General features: G+C 34.4%; 2 protein-coding genes across 6 annotated transcripts in view; one reads left to right on the top strand and one right to left on the bottom strand.

The window, feature by feature from the left end:
- Positions 1 to 8,082, top strand: part of LOC125650174 (beta-hexosaminidase subunit beta-like) — an 18,121-nt gene extending 10,039 nt beyond the window's left edge. Inside the window, exons 9-12 of one of the 4 annotated variants that reach the window (XM_048878208.2) lie at positions 4,470 to 4,641; positions 6,459 to 6,549; positions 6,807 to 6,911; positions 7,487 to 8,082. In XM_048878208.2, coding sequence (XP_048734165.2) covers positions 4,470 to 4,641; positions 6,459 to 6,549; positions 6,807 to 6,911; positions 7,487 to 7,556 — 438 coding nt within the window. In that variant the 3' untranslated portion in view covers positions 7,557 to 8,082. Of the gene's footprint in view, positions 1 to 448; positions 624 to 2,783; positions 2,959 to 4,469; positions 4,642 to 5,585; positions 5,758 to 6,458; positions 6,550 to 6,806; positions 6,912 to 7,486 lie in introns of all 4 variants that reach the window. The other 3 variants (XM_048878207.2, XM_048878206.2, XM_048878205.2) reach the window with 3 other exon arrangements.
- A 1,259-nt stretch (positions 8,083 to 9,341) lies between these two features.
- Positions 9,342 to 23,617, bottom strand: LOC125651866 (WD repeat-containing protein 41-like). 2 transcript variants are annotated; one of them, XM_048880680.2, is made up of 14 exons: positions 23,508 to 23,617; positions 21,661 to 21,770; positions 20,746 to 20,794; positions 20,262 to 20,384; positions 18,599 to 18,661; positions 17,738 to 17,846; positions 17,027 to 17,098; positions 15,929 to 16,042; positions 14,503 to 14,657; positions 13,390 to 13,514; positions 12,710 to 12,844; positions 12,443 to 12,533; positions 10,771 to 10,839; positions 9,342 to 10,128 (listed from the first exon to the last, which is right to left on the bottom strand). In XM_048880680.2, exons 1-14 carry the CDS (start codon positions 23,565 to 23,567, stop codon positions 10,054 to 10,056), a joined length of 1,350 nt encoding a protein of 449 aa, XP_048736637.1. In that variant the 5' UTR covers positions 23,568 to 23,617; the 3' UTR covers positions 9,342 to 10,053. The 2 variants fall into 2 exon arrangements, with proteins under 2 accessions (XP_048736637.1, XP_048736638.1); XM_048880681.1 differs by having other exon boundaries at positions 20,262 to 20,319; positions 23,508 to 23,546.
- Between the last annotated feature and the right edge of the window lie 269 nt (positions 23,618 to 23,886).

The following is a 23,886-nucleotide window of genomic DNA, read 5'->3' as shown; positions in this document are numbered from 1 at the left end:
TGACAAGATCTTTCTACTGGTACCAAGATATTTGCCCTTGTGACCTTGGCCATCTTCGGAATTGGCCATTATCGGGGGCATTTGTGTTTCACAAACAAATCTTGTTATTTATTTATTATTATTTTTAATTTTTTTGGCCTCCGTTAGATTTTCTATAAAATGGACACCATCAATGTCAGACAAATACATTGATTGACTCATGTCAAGTTTGGTCATCATTGACACTCCTGAAATCTAGCACTACGGCCTGAGCTGCCATCTACATGCATGTTATTATTGGCAATATGAGGTCAGGTTCTGGGTTAAAGGATGGTCACAAATGCCTTGGTGTGACATGCATTAATCAATGGAACAAGTACAATTAATGAAAATGTTCTGAAACATTGCGTGTGGGAGTAGTGTTTTATTATTCTGTTTTGTACTAGCTGATTTTCATGTATGTGAACAGATTTCAAAGGAAGCAATAGTAGAGATATATAGAAATCTAGCTTACATGCAAGATGTGTACCTGACGACCCTTAAAGGTTACAGAACTGTCCTTCAAGCATGCTGGTATTTAGACTTAATCAAATATGGAGTCCAGTGGCAGGCTTTTTATGCTTGTGATCCTGGAAACTTCAATGGTATGGATTTCATTAATGAGGCATATTATTGATATAGGTGTATGCTTTCACTGTCATTTTCTCACTTTTTCTTTCCACTTTTCTGAGTGTATTTAATTGGTACATATTTTAATTTCCTAATAAGTGTAAATGTGTATTAGGATAACTCTAGAGTGTTAATTGTATACTTAAAATAATTTTGAAACTAATAACCATCAAATTTCTTTATCCACAAAGCAACATACACCTGCATATGCACCAAACACTTCTGCACAGATTACAGTTTAAACGCACAGTCACATTTATACTAGACTTGTATTCTTTTGAGATGAGTAACAGTTATAATTCGACATACTCTTAAATAGAAAAAAAAACCTACTCAATACAAAAAGACAAGCAATGAATTTGTACTTATGTCCATTACTTGAAAGTTTAAAATTAAAGACTCGCTCAGGCACTAGGCATCCACAATCTTCTTTAGAGTTTGCACACACACACACGCCCCCTCCACCACCACCTGTCACTTTCAGAATACACTCTGTGATCACTCTCACATGTACACACAATAGTAATGAAGGATTTTCCACATGTTCCTTCACACAATTCATCCACTTTGAAATGTTAAAAACTGACTAGGCCAAATTTTTATGGTCCCCTGCAAACGAAGTTTGGGGAGGTATATTGGAATCAGCATGTCCTTCTGTCTATCTGTCTGTCTGTAGGCATGATTTTGTTCAGGCATGGTCTGAAAATCTAGTGCATGGGTTTTTCTGAAAATTTGGACATTCATTACTCACCATATAAAGATGTACACCTGGTATTTTCATATTGATTGGACAATGTTTCTTCAAGTTACAGGCTTTTTTCTACTGACTTAATAGTCATTTTGTAAACTAAAAGGAGTATATCATAAAAGTTCATGAAGAGATTTGATTTAAATGTTGTAAATACATTGCTCTTAGACTGAAGTTATGCATTTCTTATTTTAAATTAGAATATTTCAAAAACAAATTAAAAAGTTTGAATCAGACCTTTTACATACATTTTTTTATTGAAATGAAATAACATTTATGTAGTATTTTACTTACATTTTGATTTATAGTGAATTTATGAATATTTCCATTTTCTATATATCAATTTTTGTTTGAGGGGGGGGGGGGGGTCATGCAATTTTAAAACCATGCACCAAATTAAGAGAAATGATGATAGTCAATTAAATTCTCTGAACATCCTATCTATTGGTATAGTATTTATGTTGAGCATCACTGGAAATATTTTGATATTTGTTAATTAATCGATTTTTTTTTTAAAGTATTATTTTCAATAAAAATTAAAAAAAATATATACTAGATGACCATTTGATTAGACAACTTCTGGTTTGATCTGAGGAAGTCTGTTTTATAAAATATATAGTGTGCCCCACTGAGGGTATTAGTCCTGAAAGGACAGTTCTAGTTAAACTGGTTTCTTTTCCTCATTGACTAAAATAAAACTACTTTAGTTAGTACTTTAAAGAATTTTCATGTTCTTTATTAATTTAGAACCTCTTACGAGTATGGACTGGATGCATTGAGTTGTAAATTCTCAAAGCAAGCTAAAAAATAATATGTCACACCTTATCTGCTACATCTTTATAGATTCAAGAGAGGGCAAATAAATACATTATTTCCCTTTGCAATGAATTAAATTTGCCTTGTGATTTACCTGTACTTATTGAGTTGTTAATTGTTAATTTGCATCATTGTACAATGTTAATCCTACCACTGAAGTTCAAAATTTTTAGTTGAAACAGCAGATAATAGAAATGATTATTTATACACCTTGTAGTCTTTGAGAAAATGGATTAGACATGCAAATACAAACATGTTTGAGACACATGTACTTGTAATACAAGATAAAGTTAGTACTGCGACAAACCTGTTTTTTTCTGCTACACCTGATTGGGATGAGAGTGGGATTTTGGGATTAATAAATGCTAAAATATAAAACAATGCAAGATACCAACTCTTCTGTTGAATACATCTTAGGGATGATAACCATTTCATGGCTAGTGTTCCAAAAATGGAACTGAACTAAACAAGTTCTCCATTGTTTTTGTAAGAATGTGTGCATCAAGTGTAATTATTTACATATTTTGTTGTTTTTTTTTTATAACATATGCTGATCTTCCTCTGTATCTAGATATCAAAGGACACAATTGTAGAAATATATAAAAATGAGGCCTACATGCTACACGTTTTCCTGACCACCCTTAAAGGTTATAGGACTGTCCTTCAAGCATGCTGGTATTTAGACCTAATCAAATATGGAGTCCAGTGGCAGGCCTTCTATGCCTGCGATCCCCACGAATTCATTGGTATGACTTTCAAAAGTTAGGCATTTTTATACTTGTATCAGTGCCATTCCTTGTAGTCTGCCTTATCTGGTTAAGCTCCCAGCATCTAATCAAATAAAATTAATACATATTTTGTTCTAAACTCATGAAGTTATGTCTGAAATGGGCAGCACCATGCATGTTCGTGTGTTTTGAATGCAAAGTAAAGAGCTGATTTGGAGGAGATGTTTCTACAAAATTACTGATGCTTTTTACAATTTCAATCTCATTCACAAACACCATACATATACATGTGAGATGTGAATCGTGACATACACTTGCCAATCTCGCTCATTTCATTAACATTCAGTTTACTCGGTGACATACACTCGCCAATCTCGCTCATTTCATTAACATTCATTTTACTTGCTAACGAAGAAGAGTGGAGTCACAGTATTGAATACGCTTTGTGTCAAAATAATGAATATCATACCATTGAAGTTCTTTTTCCTTTAAAATTTGGAGTGATAAAATTTGTATTAAAACTAGACATTTATTTCATTGCATTAAGGATGGTCATTCCTTGTATTATTAAGACTTTTAAAGACATGTCATCTGAAATATGAAGCATAGTAATATCATTTTATTTGATAGCTCAGCCATAATTATATACATGTACGTACATGTACTTTACCATTACCAAGAAAAAACAAAAATAAATTTTATATGATATTTTTTGGTGAGTTATTTTAAAGAAAAATCTCAAACTCTACTAAAAACTTGTCAAGATAATTACTCTTTATTTTACTTTTCCTGTATTTACATGTAGATAAAAAGTCAACACAGTACACACTATAGTGAAACAGTATGATTTTTTCCTGAATTTTGAAATATAAATATAAAAAATGCACAATCATGTGCTTTACAATACATTCTTGGTAGAATCAGACATTGAAGTGACCATCCTTAAATTTGGATTCGCAGAATACAATTTTGACCATTAGTGAGCCATGCCATACTTTCATTTTGATCCTCGTAGGCCTACTGTACATTTTGATTGCCTAAGTGCATTTCATATTGTCTTGTAATCTACTGAATTGCCTTATTGCCCATGAACTTCCTTGTATGAAAAAATCAGATGAATTCCAAGTTCCTGGTGGTAGGGATTGGTGACATGAAATATTTAAAGGCTAAGGTTTATCTACATATAGATGGACTCTGCATGTTAGTTCACAGTATGCCATTTTCCAGAAATCCAATGTGTTGGTGATTATTTTTACCATTCATGTACACTGGTGATTTAATAACGGTATAACATTAAGGAAGTAATTTGCTCTACATTTAAGATTTTTTGTGTTTGTGACCTTCTGCTGCTAAGTTAAACATCTCTTGGTATGGGTAATTAAATTATGTACTAGCTGATAATTCAATATTAGCATCTCCTTTGATATTTTCTATGGGGCAATTGAAGGAAAGCACCACATTTACATTTATGATTATATGTGTTTCGTTCACATACAGATTGTTTTGGTATCTAATTATAAATTTCAAAGGTCAAACCAGATACAATAGTGGAGGTTTGGAAGGGAGGTTACTCTGCGGAACTGAGCTTTATTACCTCCCTTGGCTATAAAACTCTCCTGTCATCCTGTTGGTACATAAGTGGTATAACATATGGGACTGACTGGCCAAAATATTACAACTGTGACCCCTACAACTTCATTGGTATTTTAAAACTATTTGCATGGATTTCATTGATTGGGCATCTTGATACATGCAGTGCATTTCTGTAAACTAACTTTTATTCACGTGTGAAAATTTTTTTGTGAGGGTCATCATCGTGAATATTTCTCGTGGTGAACCAGTCCTTTAATTATTGCAAAAATATCTCTAGTATTTGTTTTTAAAAGACTATCTCAGTTGCAAAAATTAGTCTCAGCAAACCAGATAATCACTGATAAATTGCGAAATAAAGTTATCATGAATATGTATAAAAGTTTGTTTACAGTTTAAGCAGAATGATCTATTTCAATTTAAACAGAAATTGTAGTGGCTAGTAAAGAAATCATACCATTGAGTTTCGAAAGAATTCGAATCCTGAAATTAAGCTGTATAAATTTCTACACTTTGTATTGTTAGTATAATAACTGAAAATTTAATATATCAGTAAGTAGATATCATTATGATGGCAAGCATCACAAAAGGGTCCCGCTTTGTAGCATTATGTGCAAAGTCCATAAATCTTTCAAAAAGAGGACCACAAGGCCCAAACCAAAGTCATTTCATCAGTAACCCATCGATAGAAGTTCATATATAAATTGTCAATGTGATAGCTGCAGGGATAGCCAAAACAAGTCCAAAAAAGCATTTACATGGATGGATGCATGCATAGGCTGATCACTATAGGGCACCCGCCTATTATGGAGCCCAGATTATGTAGGGATTAATTTAATTTAAACATATTTTATTGAGAAACTCAACAGGATTGGGCAACAGGCAGAGCCTATGTAGGCCCTCTCCCAGTAGCGATTACTATGTACATATACACTACAGTGACATAATTACATTATTTTGTCTAGATACCAGCAAGTTTGAAATACTAAGGATTTCTTGAGCAGAGCAGGTTTATATTTAATGTTACCTTTCATTGGCTTGAAAATTTTTAAAAGGTTAAACCAGACACCGTTGTAGAGGTCTGGAAGGGAGGTTACCAAGAAGAAATGAGCAAAGTTACTGCCCTTGGTTATCAAACCCTCTTGTCATCCTGTTGGTACCTAAACTACATATCATATGGAACAGACTGGCCAAAATATTATGCTTGTGATCCGTATAACTTCAATGGTATGATATCTACATGTGCAATAATGCTGTATTGCTTTGATGGGTTCATTTCTCTGTCATATGTAATATATATACCTGATATTTTGAACTTTCCGTGCATGTTCACAAAACTTTTTTTATGAGTTCATTGCTCCCAAAATTAACAGTGAGTGGGAGTGTGAAATGGAATTAATTGCAGTATATTTTTTATATAAATTTGATTGCACATATACGCTAGAATTTTTAGAGCTTTTGTTCTTCTTATCCTCTTAGCACTGAGAACATCAGTAATTATACTGTGTGTCTGCTTATCTGTTTTAACATGAATTCAAATATATCTGAAATTGATACAAATTCTCAAGAACATATACTTAATATGATTTACAATATCTTGATATGTATAAGAGTGTAAGTTATGATTTCAACATATTCTGAGATGGATCCAATTGAATTTGAGAGTGGAATTTGTCGTTACTTAGACATAGTGTTTGAAAATCATCTTTGTATGTCAAAACTTTCAACTAATCAAAAATGGCAATAATCTTGTCTATAAGAAGTGTTCATGAATATTTTATTAAGCAGCTTCAAATTTCTTCTTGAAATTAAAGTACACTGTAGTTTTCAGTCTGCTTTTGTTTTGCAAATATTTCAAAGTAAAAACATGTACATGACATGATATATTCTTATGAGCAAGTATCTGACCTTTTGACCTTGATTGACAGGGACAGCTGCACAAAAGAAGCTTGTGATTGGAGGAGAGACCTGTATGTGGGGCGAATATGTAGACAATGCCAACGTACTTTCCAGGACGTGGTGAGTGGCAGAAATGAATAGAAAATCACAGATTCCTTTTTTATGTGTACTAACATAAAAATGTGATAAAAATTCAGAATAAAAAAATACACATGCATCAATATCTAAATGAAAAACAGCTAGATTTATCAAAATTGCTGAAATTCTGTATCATTGAAAGAGATAAGGATATGATTTAGTTTTTACATCTTGAACTATTTCATTGTTTTTGGATTGTATTGTTGGAGACATTACACAGATTTTACTTTCTTTGACAGGCCACGCGCCTCCGTGGTGGCAGAGCGATTGTGGAGTGCCCAGAGTGTAAACAATGCCAACGCCGCAGCACCTCGCCTAGAGGAACACCGATGTAGGATGATCAAGTAAGATTACTTGTCTCATTGGGATCAGAGAATGTTCTCATTGGGATCAGAGAATGCTTTCATTGGAATCAGATAACGTTCTCATTGGTGTCAGCATTTATAGTGCCATGCACAGGCCATTTACCTAAAAGTTGATGATATCTCTAACAAGAGCGAGAAATTTACCTAAAAGTTGATGATATCTCTAACAGGAGCGAGAAATTCTTAAACAGGCTGTAAAACAACTACATTGTAAGAAATAAACCAGGAAACTGTAATTAAAAGGATGGTACAGAAGTGTGGGTGATTTGAGGAAATGACACAAAAAATTGATTTACAACTCATGTGCTTCAAACACATTTTATTGAATGAAACACAGTTATATATCATTACACGCTTTTGTTCTATGCCATTTGTATTTTTAATTGAAACATTCCTAGTAAATGCATGAATGATGCTAACCCCATTTAATGAAACATTTTTTTGAAAGAAGCTTTCAGCTGTACTATAACAATTTTATGTTTATATCAATGATAATGAAAGTGAACTTCTAAATTTGACTTTCTCAATGAGTACCTCATTTGCATACATTTTAGGAGGGGTTTCCCAGCAGAGACAGTGAATGGACCCGGATATTGTCCCCAGGAGTACTCCATACCAGTCTGAAGCCACAAGGACATTGGTCTCAAGGACATGCAAACCCTATCAGCTTATCAGTGATATATAGTGTGTGACTTCTGAACTATAAGCTAGTAGGAATGTAGTAAACAGCAGTAAAACTGCCTCAAATCAAACACATGTTACTGCATACAGGTTGATACTACATGTACGCACAGGTTCATCGAAACTAACCCAATTTAGTTTTAGAATACTTTTAACATTGCACTTTAATTATTTGAATCATGATGCTCATGATAAAGTTTGCACACCATTTTTATGATATTTAAGGTGAGCTGTTTTATTTTTTATTCTTTGTGAATGTTTGTAGAGAATGATTCAATATTTAAAAGTTGAACGATGTGAATGCTTGTAGAAAATGATGGTATATAACAGGGCTTTATATGATTGTTTTTAGCAGTAAACCTGTACATATATTTGATTGAATCAGCTCCTCACATTCCATCAAACGCTTTTATTTGTCTTGATACTGTAGAGGCAACTCTATTTTCTTAATTAAAGAATACTAAAAGCTTATAAAGTGTTCTTTATGAATACACATTATATATATATATATATAGTTGCAAACTTAAAAAGAGTAATGTGTATAGCGGACAGCCAGGTTTGATTGCTGGTGGCCAGATAGCTCAATTGGTAGAGATTCAGGGGGCCCGGGTTCAAATCCCTGTCTGGTCCGTTGCATTTTCTCCATCCCTGTTACATTTGGTGCTGTTGACCACCCCTGGACTTGCAGGTGAAAGTCCTTCCAGGGGCAAAAAAGAATCTGGGTTGTGTCTTCGAGGGTGAAGACATTTAAGGAGGGAGGAATGTAGTCAGACATGACATGTATCAGTCATTTCATGTATCAGATATCATATGTATCAGACTTCACATGTATCAGATGTCACATGTATCAAACATCACAGGTGTCATTCATCTCATGTCTCAGTCATCACTTGTATCAGTCATCATGTATCAGACATCACATGTATATTAATAATAATGATTGTTTTGTATAGCACTTTTTCCAGCGTATGCTGCTCAAAGCGCTTTACAATGCATTATTACCCCGGCAGACCTTATATCAATCTAGAACTTTCTCAGCCTCCTTGGAAGCACACAGTGCAAGTTGCCATTACAAGCGCTAGAGCACTCACATTCTAACAATATCTTTCATGTACCCCTTTTACACTTGGGTGGAGTGAGGAAATTCATGTAAAGTGCCTTTCCCAAGGACACAACGTTAGCCCTGCCACGGCTAGGACTCGAACCCACGACCTTTTGGTCGAGAGTCTGACGGCCTAACCACTAGGCCACCGACGCCATCACATGTATCGGTCAGTATGTCTCGGACGTCACATGTATCAGACATCATGTCTCGAACATCACATGTATCAAACATCACATCTCAGTCATCACATGTCTTGGACATCACATGTATCAAACATCACATCTCAGTCATCACATGTCTTGGACATCACATGTATCAGACATCATGTCTCAGTCATTACATGTATCAGACATCACATGTCTCAGATATCACATGTCTCGGACATCACGTCTCAGTCATCACTTGTCTCAGTCATCAGACATCACACGTCTCCGTCATCACATGTCTCAGACATCACATGTCTCAGATATCACATGTCTCAGTCATCAGATGTCACATGTCTCAGTCATCAAATGTATCAGTCATCACATGTACCAGACATCACATGAATCAGTCATCATGGGTCAAACATCTAATGTCAGACATCATATGCAATCTCAGATTTTCTAATCAATACTACAATGCACTGGGATAATGAGAATTTATTTCATCTATTGCACAAAACAAAGCACCACATTCATAAAGTTAATGCTTTAAGACTTATAAATAAATATGTTTCATTACATGTGCCTGTACACTAAGTGCTACAAGGCCCGATAATCATCTATTATATTACATGTACATATATGTATTCCTTTATGCATTAGAAACAAAACATTTGTTTTCTTAACTAAACAATCCACTATATGAAGCAACTGCAATATACAAAATGTCTGTGTATGCACAGTACGTCATGAAAAGGTGAAGATAACGAACAGTTATAGGATCCACCTCTCCCCTCCCATTCCACCAAAGATAATGACATGTACATCTCGTTCATTTTCAAACAAGCCTCACAACTTTGAAGATATACAAAATATTTTTCATAACACAGACAGTATCACACATCAGTATAGAACTGTCTAGCTCGCAGGAACGTGGAATGATTTCGTAATCATGCAGTCTTCCATTATGGATTTGGTTAATATTTAATATAATGATCATACTAAAAACCTGTATGCTAAAAATCTAATCGTCCATGATTATGAAAATATTAAATTAATGTAATGAGACAACAAAATCCTGAAATGATCATAAATTGCATACAAAAATAAATTATATCAGTCTAACGATAAATATAAAATCCTAGTTGACACAAGCTGAAGATGAATCATAAATATCCAAAGTCAGCAGACGTTAAACAATACCGCTGGGGTTCAAGACTTTTTCCTGTACAACTTGGTTTCTCTTCATTTTCTGCAACTCACTATTCTACAAAGTCAAGATACTCTCATGAATTATTTATATTTTTTGCTAGACAATTAATTCTCAAGGCCTGTATTTACATGTAAATGGATTTTCTTCAAAGTGTACATATATACAATCACCCAGACAGACATAACTGTTCACCCAAATGGAACCCGAAAGTGACCACATGCTTGCAATAAGGTCTTGTCAAAAGGAGTACACGTACATGTGAAATATGAAAGCCCTTTCAATAACCATTAAAAAGTTATGAAAAAGGTTAAAGTTTTTCAAAAATAGGTCAGACTCCAAGGTGAAGGTCACAAGGTCAAACATTTTGGTACCACATGAAAGGTATTGTCACAAGAAATACACATGTGAAATATGAAAGCACTCTAATCGATAATCATTCAAAGGTTATGGACAGGATTAAAGTTTTTCAAAAGTAGGTCAAACTCCAAGATCAAACATTTTGGTATCGAAAGAAAGGTATTGTTACATGAAATACACATGTGAAATATGAAAGCCCTATCACTAACCATGAAAAGTAGGTCAAACTCCATGGTGAAGGTCACAAGATAAAACATTTTTGTACTTCACAAGATTGTCACACATACATGTATGTATAAATAATCAGAAAATACAGACTTCCAAAAGGGGAAACGATACCTTCCATGCAATAACCAGATTGTCTGCTCCACAAGACAGCATCCCTTCCAGTCCAATGTCCACTATTCTCTACAATCAATGATAAATATATAAAGGCAGGTGACTGTCTTAGTTGGAATGATAAACTTTCCACCAAGAGACAATCACTGTGAAGGATGAAAGATGTCTGATGCTTCCTTCATGGACCCATGTGAAAGGGGAGACCACTTGTAACCCAGAGTCCATTTCTCTAAATCACCATAAAGTTTGTTTGACCTTGACCACTTGATCCTAAAATGAATAGGGATCATCTTCATCTCATGTTCATTTGAGTTAGAATAGGCCCTCAGTACCTCTTGCTTGTAGAAAAAGGCAACAAAATGGGACAGTCCTTCCGATGAGACCGTATAAATAGAGGCCCCTTGTCACAACAGGTGTGGCACGATAAAGATCCCTCCCTGCTTAAAAGCACCAAGCATAGGACTAAAGTTTGAAACCTCTCACTAGCATATGAGTGAAAAATTCTTGAGCGGGATGTTAAACAATATACAATTAATCATTCCATGGCAATCTGTGTAAGAAGTATGGTCGACTCCAAATGAAATCATTTATGGCCCAGAAACCATTAATCTACAGTATACTCCTGCATATCCATAACTTTGTATATACACGTATATCCATAAATGTTTTTTTCACTAGGCCTACAATCCCGTGGGGATCCGGGTGAGAATAGGTCTTCAGTACCCCTTGCTTGTCGTAAGAGGCGACTAAATGGGGCGGTCCTTCGGATGAGACAGCAAAAACCTAGGCCCGTGTCACAGCAGGTGTGGCACGATAAAGATCCCTCCCTGCTCAAAGGCCGTAAGCGCCGAGCATAGGCCTAAATTTTGCAGCCCTTCACTGGCAGTGGTGACGTCTCCATATGATTGAAATATTCTCGAGCGAGACTTTAAACAATATTCAATCAATCAGTCAATCACTAGGCCTACATGAATACAACAGCTAACAGATCAAACTGATACGTTTTGTTAAAACAAATTTCTTACATGTATGTACTATGTCATGTACAAAATCACTGTTCTTAGTCACAAGTGAATGCAATTATGTGTTCACTGTATATACTAATCATTCTTGTTTACATTTAAAGGTATGAAATTTACAGTGAGATGTCATCAAGCACTTGTACATATATATACACTTATCATAGGTAAAAAGAAGATGTGCTTGTAAAACATGATGCTCTCTCGGAGATGATTTTAAAAACGGATGTCCCGTGTCACAGTAGGTGTGGCATGCTAAAGAACCCTCACTTCTCAATGGCCGTAAGCACAGAGTATAGGCCTAAATTTGAAGCCCTTCACTGGTCTTGGTGAAGTCTCCATATGAGTGAAAAATTCTCGAGTGAGACGTTAAGCAAGATACAATCAATCAATCAATCAAACAAGTCAAATGGTGGTACATTGTGTATCTGGATTTGACCTTGGTATTTTTGTCACGCTATTTGTCATATAGTTCTGACCTTGACTTCTAGGTTTGCCTTGTATGAAATCTCTATCATACTTACTCAGTTATTACCATGGTAACAATTACAAACTAATGGACCCAAAACAATATATACTGTCTGGGATACATGTGCAGTAGAGTAAAACCTACTGATCAACCATACTTAAGATCGGGATTGTAACATACGTACCATCACAGATCCACAGTGCCCAAGGCATTCTCCTACAAGGGCTGGTTCTGGGAATGGGTCAGGCCCTTTGTTATGATGTAACTGACCAAAACTGGAAACAAGTAAATACATGTATTCCATTCATATAATTGTTTTTAACAACACAATTATAGGTTGTTATTTTTTATTTTTAACACAAAGAATTTGAATGGATTAATGCTATTTCATCATTCACATCAAATCACACAATTTTAATATGATGGAAAATAAATTTTGATATGTACTAACTTTATATCCAAGAATCTTTCGATGGGACTAAGTCCCATAGAAGCTTTTACTGTCAGCTGCTCATTAGGGTTACTGTGCGACCTTTGACCCCACAAACGAATGCTGCCATCCTCTGAGCAGGTAGCTAGCAACAAACTTTAAAAAAAATGATTACAATTCCTTATTCCTCTAATAAATACATTTATAGTCTTTCATAAATAAAATTGATATCATTAAAAATAAACCTGCTATATTTAAGTGTATAAGTGGTTACATGTACAAGGGGGGAAATTTACACTAATTACACTGTCACGTCATAAGCATGTAAATTTCTTTAACATGAATAGTTATGAATATTTGATATGATAATATATCATATTAAGTTACTTCGTAATACTACCCCCCCCCCCCCCAAAGCGTAATGTTGGAAGAGGAAAAAAGTGTACTTAACCCCTACTCCAACAAGTTAGAGCCTAGGTTAACGTCCGTGGCGCCAAGTCAAAAAGTATCTGGCCGTGAACCTCTAGCATGCTGGAGTAAGTTAACCCCCAGTTGCTATTGTGTGCCTTTGACCTTTAAACTTCATTATGCTGGTCATTGAAAATCATCTATAGCATACAGTTTTTAACAGTTACAGTATTAGCAATCAATGTTTAATAAGTGTACTCTGTGTAAGATATAAACTTACATCACAAACTTACCCATCACAGACAAATGTAAGTTGAGTGACTTTGGAGTAGTGGGCGTTTAGTTTCTTACACAGGAGCTTGCTATAGAGAGTATCAAACATAGCAAAACCACAACCAATAGCTGCCAGTAGGTACCTCTGTAACAAATAAAAACAACCAATAACTGCCTCTGTAACAAATAAAAACAACCAATAACTGCCTCTGTAACAAATAAAAACAACCAATAGCTGTCAGTAGGTACAAATGTACCTCTGTAACAAACATAAACAAAAACTGAAGCATATATATATATATAAATATACATACATATATATCATGTGTGTAAACTTGAATGAGTTATACCTATATTCATCATTGTAGGAATATTTGGGGGGGGGGGGGGGGGGTGTTAAAAATCTGTTATAATGTATCATCAAGTATACCCCCTTCCCCTCTGCTCCCTTTTTTCAAGTTGGGTCCTTTTCCCCCAACTTGCTTCCTAGTCTATTTAACTTTCTTATGATTGATTCACACCCACACAAATATATGCAAATGAGCACCTTCACATAGAGACACTTTACATGACTATAAAGATGTACATTTTTTTTATATGTCTACTTATCAAATACACTGTATCAATATTGTCCAATTTCATTTTCAGTTACATAGGCACTGACAGTGTGTCGTTATTATACTTGTAAACATATGCATACAATATATACATGTATTCACATGCAATTGTTCACAAGAATTTGTAATGTCAGAAACAATCAAAATAACAAATGCAACATACATGTACATGTGTATGTACAGTATATATAAAGTCATGTATATAAAATATATACATACATGCATGTACAATGCCATACATGTAACACGTACACATTTATACATTCCCATATACAGTTAAATCTCATTATCTTGAACTCGATGGGACCGAAAGAGAAAACTTCGAGATATCCGAGGATTCGAGATACTGAAGATAAAGCACCAAGAGAATAAGTGGTTGGGAATTCTGAATGACTTTGACATACCCAGGGTATTTGAGATATCAGTGTTTGAGATACCAAAGTTCAACTGTATTTAGTTTTTATAGAATAATACATCTACACATGTAATTCAGCAGCTATAAACATTTCAATTCACCTGGTTCTCACAAGCAATAAACTGCACACTATATGGATAGATATGAGATTTTCCCTTGTACTCTGACATGGTGTTCAATTTCTTCATTGGCATGAATGTTTCTGACGACCAGAGCAATATCATGCCATCCAATGAACCACTGGCAAACAGTTTATCTGAAACATAAATAAATCAAAAGGTTTGTTTTACAGTGTATAGTTTCATCCAATAACCAGTTGTAACGAACTTTTTACATGCAATTATTTAATTATTATCCTTAAAAAAAAATGTCTTTCTTTGCATAATCTGAAATCACCTACATGTAGCATAAAATTAAAATTTAATATGCTTAGTATGTAACATAGATAGTAATTATCAAACACCTGACACCAGTCCTGTAGTATGTAACATACATTGTAATTATTTAACACACCTGACACCTGTAGTCCGTAACATACACTGTAATTATTTAACACAACTGGCACCTGTAGTCTGTAACATACACTGTAATTATTTAACACACCTGACACCTGTAGTCTGTAACATACACTGTAATTATTTAACACACCTGACACCTGTAGTCTGTAACATACACTGTAATTATTTAACACACCTGACACCTGTAGTCTGTAACATACATTGTAATTATTTAACACACCTGACACCTGTAGTCTGTAACATACACTGTAATTATTTAACACACCTGACACCTGTAGTCTGTAACATACACTGTAATTATTTAACACACCTGACACCTGTAGTCTGTAACATACACTGTAATTATTTAACACACCTGACACCTGTAGTCTGTAACATACACTGTAATTATTTAACACACCTGACACCTGTAGTCTGTAACATACACTGTAATTATTTAACACACCTGACACCTGTAGTATGTAACATACACTGTAATTATTTAACACACCTGACACCTGTAGTCTGTAACATACACTGTAATTATTTAACACACCTGACACCTGTAGTCTGTAACATACACTGTAATTATTTAACACACCTGACACCTGTAGTCTGTAACATACATTGTAATTATTTAACACACCTGACACCTGTAGTATGTAACATACATTGTAATTATTTAACACACCTGTAGTATGTAACATACATTGTAATTATTTAACACACCTGTAGTATGTAACATACATTGTAATTATTTAACACACCTGACACCTGTAGTATGTAACATACATTGTAATTATTTAACACACCTGATACCTGTAGTATGTAACATACACTGTAATTATTTAACACACCTGACACCTGTAGTATGTAACATACATTGTAATTATTTAACACACCTGTAGTATGTAACATACACTGTAATTATTTAACACACCTGACACCTGTAGTATGTAACATACATTGTAATTATTTAACACACCTGACAATTGTAATATGAAACATGGATTGTAATTATTTAACACACCTGACACCTGTATCAGTGTTCCTATGGCCTCTAAGTGCGGTGGCAGTGTCTTCAAACGACATATTTTGTGTCCTGTTTTATCCATATCCGAATTTGACTTGATGGAATAAACAGCTAAAAATAGAAACAAATAATGGTCTTCATAAATAAGTATACCTTCGACTGTGGATTCTGTAGGTTTGAGAACAAGAGGTCCCATTGCTCACCCAGTTCATGTTATCATTCACAATTTACATCCCTACTATAGTCCCTCCCCTAGGCTCTAGAATCATGGCATGAACTCACCTGAATATACAGTACATGATGATAGTATAGCGGGCAGTATAAGAGGGAACTTATACAGCTTCGCTAGAGAGCTAGCTTTTTTCAGTGATGTGGTAGAGTGTCTCTCTAAATCACAAGTTAAGCAACAGCAAGCGTGATCATCACTTGGCTGGGTGACTGCTACACGTTACAATGCATAATAATTTAAATATCAAAGTGAAATTGAAGATTTATGGTTCTTAAGAAAGCTTTCTTGCATGTTTTGGTTTTTCTATTTCAGAGGTTCTTGAGAAGACTTTATTAAACACAACACTTCGTATAAGTGGAATTTTTAAGCGACATACAAATTCAGCAATTTACCCATAAAAATGGGTACATATATTTAGTGAAAGCTAATTTTAGCGACTATAATTCCAAGAAAGATAACTATTACCTATGATGCAGAATAAATTGTTAACAGTACTCAACACCTTCATCCATAATGCCAAAATGAAATCCTTGCAAAGAATTCTGCTAATAGGTATTCATTTATTTGAACATACAACATGTGAGGGTACTTTGTGCGAAGTTTGATTAAAATTGATGCAGTGGCACTGGAGAAGAAGTCTAAAATATTAAGTTTACGATAGCAACAACAACAAATGACAAATTGTGATCAGGAAAGCTCACTAACTTGATCCAATCGCTTAGGAGCTAAAAATACAAAGGTTTACCTATTTCTTATATTCTCCTATAACTAGTAAAGGATGATGCAATTCCAGATAGTTTTCAAGTCAATGTAAACATTACAGAGAATGAAAATTGACATTTATAATAATTTTTTTAACTACTTACTGAGTTCTTTGTCACAGGCCGTTACAAATCTTTCATTCTTTATATTTGTGGAAATCAACAGCGTAATGTCAGCTAGAACAATAAACCGAAAGTCACGTTCTGATTAGCAATACATCACATTTAACACCTTCACCTTAATATAATTGTCATTACCTTTATTACTAACATGTGTGTTGTATTGTACATGTCTGTTTTATGCAATGCAAGTTTAATGCAATATAATCTTTGGAACTGCTAGTTTGAGATCTGAGTTTAAATACTGAACAATAAACTTGACTCTGAATATATAAGAAAATTTTAAATAAAAACAATGGCGAGGAAATATACAGTATTAGAATAAGAAAATACACATGTAAGTCACTTACATTGATGAAAAAATTCTTGTTTCAAGTCTCCTTATTCAGCCCCCACCCCTTTACGAGTCTCCTTATTTAATCCCCACCCCTTTAAGAGTCTCCTTATTTAGCCACCACCCCTTTAAGAGTCTCCTTATTTAGCCCCACCCCTTTACGAGTCTCCTTATAGACCCATCTCTTTACGAGTCTCCTTATTTAGCCCTACCCCTTTACGAGTCTCCTTATTTAGCCCCACCCCTTTACGAGTCTCCTTATTTAGCCCCACCCCTTTAAAAGTCTCCTTATTTAGCCCCATCCCTTTACGAGTCTCTTTATCTAGCCCCACCCCTTTAGGGGACAGTAACAGCTCTCTTACCATCACGTTCATCACTTAAACATGTGTCCAAAAGCGTTCCATCCCCTGACCACAGGTGTAGGTTTTCTCCCGCTGACAGAAACATGTTATCAAGAACAGGAAGCAGACACTGTGGAAAAACATGTCAAGTTACGTACACCTCATCATATGTCATATTACACACACCTCATAATGTCATATTACATACATCTCATAATGTCATATTACACACACCTCATAATGTCATATTACACACATCTCATGTCATATTACACACATCTCATAATGTCATATTACATACATCTCATAATGTCATATTACACACACCTCATAATGTCATATTACATACATCTCATAATGTCATATTACACACATCTCATAATGTCATATTACATACATCTCATGTCATGTTACATACACCTCATAATATGTCATATTACACACACCTCATAATGTCATATTACATACATCTCATAATGTCATATTACACTCACCTCATAATGTCATATTACATACATCTCATAATGTCATATACACACACCTCATAATGTCATATTACATACATCTCATAATGTCATATACACACACCTCATAATGTCATATTACATACATCTCATAATGTCATATTACATACATCTCATAATGTCATATTACACACATCTCATAATGTCATATTACATACATCTCATAATGTCATATTACACACATCTCATAATGTCATATTACATACATCTCATAATGTCATATTACATACACCTCATAATGTCATGTTACATACAACTCATAATGTCATATTACATACACCTCATAATGTCATGTTACATACAACTCATAATGAGATAATCTAAAATCAATAAATCCTCTTTTTTTTATTTTGATCACCTTGACGGAAGCTCCATGTTCTGTGATATCCTGTACACATTTGCCTTGATCAATATCCCAAACCTGAAAAAATATGATTTCATCTTCATCATCTTGCAATACATTCATCAAAATACACATAACATTTTATTTCATAACATTGGGATAATATTTCCATAATGTTTAAACGCACTTTGACCTACTTTAAAGCTGTATGACCCGATGTTCATGTATTATTTTTGTACATAATTACTTTAAAGCAGATTAATTACTTTATAAAGTTAATATATCAACTTTCCCTTAATTACATGCTTGAAAACATCTGCATGTAAAAGAAAACAGTGAGAATATTATATAGAAAGTACATTGTAAATATAGTGTGGTACATATATAAATCATCCCATAAATCATACAGTGTTAGACGTCTATAAATAGACCCACGCGCGTCAGGGGAATCCCAACATAATGTATTAACTCATACGCAACTGTCTAGTTTTAAGGATGAAAGAGCATAAAACAAATTACTAAGAGGTACTTTATATTTTTATTTCTATTAAACTTATGGCACGGTGCTGTTGTAACAAAATACACAGCTTTACACAAATAAGACCACCGATGATCTGAAAGTTTGAACTGGTCACGAGACTGTCACTTGAAATGGCAGAGTGACGCGGTTATTTGTAAACATCGATCTAAAATCAAATAATTTTGGTTAAAACAGGTGAAACAAGAGGTACTGTGAGCAATGCTCCCTAAAAATACCCCCCGCTTACCCCAATCTCCCAAAGGGTGTTAGTAATACGTAAAACTTCAGTATTATGATCCAAAAGGTATCTAGGAACATAGCATCTCCATGCGATAAAAAAAGCCATTAAAGAATTTAAATGGAAACCATATTGCTACTTCAATGTCCAGTGCGCTTGACCTTTGACCTTTTGACCCCAAAATCGATAGGGAACATCTTCATCCCATGGGTAGTCCATATGTATGATATGGTGACTGAAAGTGGAAAGGATAACGCTTTAGAGCCCGGAAACCATATTGCTACTTCGATGTCCAGTGCGCTTGACCTTTGACCTTTTGACCCCAAAATCGATAGGGAACATCTTCATCCCATGGGTAGTCCATATGTATGATATGGTGACGGTAGGTGGAAAGGATAATGCTTTAGAGCCCGGAAACCATTGCGTCTACAGACGGACGGACAGACGGACAACCCGATTCCAGTATACTCCCCCCCCCACAACTTGTTGCGGGGGGTATAATAATGTATGATATGTCATACAGCCTCATAACTACATGCGTGCGATGATTTAATAGCGTTTTTACGAGATAGAAAAAAAATATTGTAATTCAGACCATACAGCTTTAATCAATTTATCATGTAATAAGGTCATAAGATAAAATTTATTATATTACAAAAAAATCAACTTTTGTTGGACATCCATACTTGATTTCATTTTTCTGCTCATTACAATAAGTAAAAAGAAGAAATCAATTGTGGGTATCTGACGATATAAGGATTCACCAATCTAATCAAAATTAGATCTTCCATCCGCTCCCCAGTTTTCGATACGTCGTGTAAACTGGGGAGCAGATGGAAGATCTAATTCTGGTTAGATTGAAGGATTCACTATTTTTTGTTTAATACAGTGTAATATGAAAATCTAGAACAATTTCATACTTTTATGTGTTTATCTGAAGATCCTGTTATAAGCCAGTCAGAGTCCTTGTTCTTTGAACTAAATGATAAGAAGCATGTCACTGGCCTCATATGAGCTTCAAATACTACCAACTTCATGCATAGCTACAAAAAAATGTAATGTGATGTTAGTTTTTATCTGGAAATTCTTGTGTGGATATATTTTTGCAATATTGGGTCAAATTGCTATAGATAAAGTTGTACATAATCAAAATTTGTTTTTCACCAATAGGAAAAATATTTTTATATATTTCATTGATCTGCAAAACTGTCAAAAATTTATCCACAGCAAAAATATAAGCAGATTTTTGGTACTGAGATATGACATATATTCTTACAGACATGATCTGTCTCATCTTTCCATCACAAAATACTTAAATTATAATCATATAAAACAAAATAGATATCTAAAAATGATAATGGTGATGTGCTCTTTTTAGATAGACGCCTAATGAGTATTTGTTACCTGTATATCCCATATAACAACAAAACCATCGTCCCCAGCTGAGACACACCTGATCAAAAGTAATAACATATAATTAACGGATTAATTATCAGTAATCTTTATAATCAGTAATAAACTTGTGCTGTTGCATCTTATTTTATTCTTGATAAAAGCTTTAAATGCTGACCTTTTAAATGGAAATAAACATGATGAAAAAAATAGATTTTTTTATAGGAAGGAACAATTAGAGAATATACTAGATATAAAGCTTAATGCCAATACGCCGGTTTCGTGATACGTCCGAGTTATTTCCCCCCTTTGGAGAACTCTCGTACTTAGTAAGGTGCAAAGCAACTTGTTTACACACGGGAGTGGGACAGATATTCATTACTGCATAAGTGAATCTGCTCAGTAAGTTTATCATACGCAATTTCATCACCCAATTTCGACTGATACACAAACTAAGTAAATGATAAGTATTCAAGAAGTAACTAAATACTTGGAATTCTTATTATATCACGTAATGTTGCTGTTCCTACCTTATGATCATATCCAGGACATTGCTTGGAGATACGTTTCCACTTTAGTAAAACATTTCTTTTGATAGTATTTTATATTTCCTACAGCAAGTATTTAAAAAGAAGTCTGTTTTTATACATTTTATCATCTTTCTCACTGACTGTAGTACCATTCTATCCCACCTAAACATTCAAAGTTCCACTAAATGCACCTCATACACACAGGAGAGCTCTAATCTCAAAACTGGCGTAATTATGCAGATTACCCAAAGAATACAATGTTTTAATACCGCCATTCAACAAATAATCTAGACCTTCATGCACTCCATGAATATCAATTAAAGTGGGTCACTTCTATTTCACTGCATGTACAACATTTAATGATTACAGATAAACTAAGAACAATTGTACAACTTACTTCCTTTCATCGATGACCAGTAGATGGCGCACTATGTCTGTGTGGTGCTGGAGGAAGTACAGCTCAGAGAAAGGATTAAATGGCTGTTCCCCGTCCAAAACTTCCACATCCTGTAGCACATCAAGTTTACATGTTAAATCAGTTAGAATTTCCTATACATGATGTTACTCAATCTCATCAAAGCAAAACTTCAGTCAATTACTAACCGACAACAGTAAATTCTTAACCCATGCAAACTGTATACAGGTATTTTTATAGCAGTTATTATGCAGGTTTTATTTTTGCATTTGATATTTATAAACTTTCACATTACTGGTATCACAACAGACATCATATTGCATGTAATGCTTTGCATGCAGATTTTATGATAATTGTTTGATGAGCAATAAATTGTGATTATAATGTGTTTCGTTTGTTTGTTGTTTTTTTAAAACATTGGGTATATTTCTACTGAATCATTATTCATGATACACAATATTTCACATTTTATTCCCCATTTGTTGGTAGAGAGCACCAGATGCCTGGTAGAAGTAGGTGGGAATTTATTTAAATGTTCCATTTTCAATTATAACAATATATACAGTTACTGACTCGGTCCAAGGTCAATAACTGTTTTGTACGACTCAAGAAGGAATCTTTTGCCTGAAGGTATAAGCTGAGGGCAAAAGATCTGTTCAAAGGTCAAACAAAACAGCTGAGAACCCACACAGTCTGTGACTGTTTCGTAATGCACAACTTGACTTTCTTCATGTTGAAATGTAAGGAATTACAGTCAAACCTTGTTATCTCAAACTTGATGGGACCAAGAAATCACTTCAAGATATTTGAGGATTCAAGATGTCGAGGGTAAAATATTTAATACAGAATAAGTGGTTGGGACTTTCTAATCACTTTAGCATATATCCAATGGTATTTGAGATATCGGTGTTCTAGGTTCCTAGTAAGTTCAACTGTATATATAATGATGCTGTTTTACCATCCTATTACACATTAACTTAATCAGGTATACTAAATGAATGAAAAATTTCCACTGCTCGTATATTCACGAAAATGTTCTGAATTTTTTGACAAACACTCATTGTTAGATGTGACATCACAGTACATAACAATTCTTACATACATACTTTGTGGAAAATTCATGACGTAACAAGCAAAGATTATGCATAAAGCAAAACAAAAATTGACAATCCGTCAAATGATGGAATTTTGAGTGTTTATGTGCTGACGTCATGCGCAAAGACATCAAAGGGCGAGGCGGCAACCTAATTCAATTGATGCTTCATTTGTAGGTGTTCAGGCCGTTTAAACGGCGATTGCATCGTATTAATCATGATCTATTTGTAGAATAATCTTTCGATAACTGAATCCTCACGTTTTGGAAGATATATAGATCCGCGAAATAAAGTTGTACAAAGTAAGCAAAGCAGCGACAATAGCTGGTGTCGCTAAATTCCCACTTTTCAATATGGAGTCCGCTCTGACTCTCCCCCGCACATGTCACAATATAAGTCAGAGGAATCTCGGATTACTATCAAGATAAATAGGAGACACGCCACAGCTGTTTGATGTACCGTCAGAGAGATGTCTCTGGTTGTACAATCACTATCAGTCCTCTACTTTTGCTCACAGCTGCTTGGAGCTTAATAAATAAACTAATGGGTACATATAGTGTACCTATGTAGACCCCTAAATAAACTTTACTTTGTTTACATTTGTACAATAAAGACCCAAGGCCAAGCACCTGTGCTTCTGCTTTAAAATGTTTCCAAGGCGCCGTTTCTACCCAATATATAAATACAGCACGATATCAAACAAAACTACAAGAAAGATCTATCAATTATACGCACCTTATTTTGATCATCTTTCTGCTGATCGCCTTTTTTCCATAATTTTTGCCACACTGACATTTGACATCGGAGTCGAGTTATACAGAGTAATTGAAAAGCAAATAACGATCCCGACTTAAATTCTGTTCGAAATTCCAGGGTGAGACTTAATGCGATATTACCGCTCAAATAATGATTCTTTTCTTGGTTTTATCATCAACTAGAACATAAAGGAATAATCTTCATCAAAGGAATATTGCGTATGTAATAGAGTAAAATTTTACATGTTCTAAATATTTTATTCTAGGAATTTCATTTATTGAAAATGCTTAATTTCAATTTATTTACAGAGTTTGAAATACTACAATTCATGAGAATAATATATATATACAAAAATAAT

The sequence above is a fragment of the Ostrea edulis genome, chromosome 5 (assembly GCF_947568905.1).
Source record: "Ostrea edulis chromosome 5, xbOstEdul1.1, whole genome shotgun sequence".
Lineage (NCBI taxonomy): Eukaryota > Metazoa > Mollusca > Bivalvia > Ostreida > Ostreidae > Ostrea > Ostrea edulis.
This window is presented reverse-complemented; position numbering and strand designations above follow the sequence as displayed.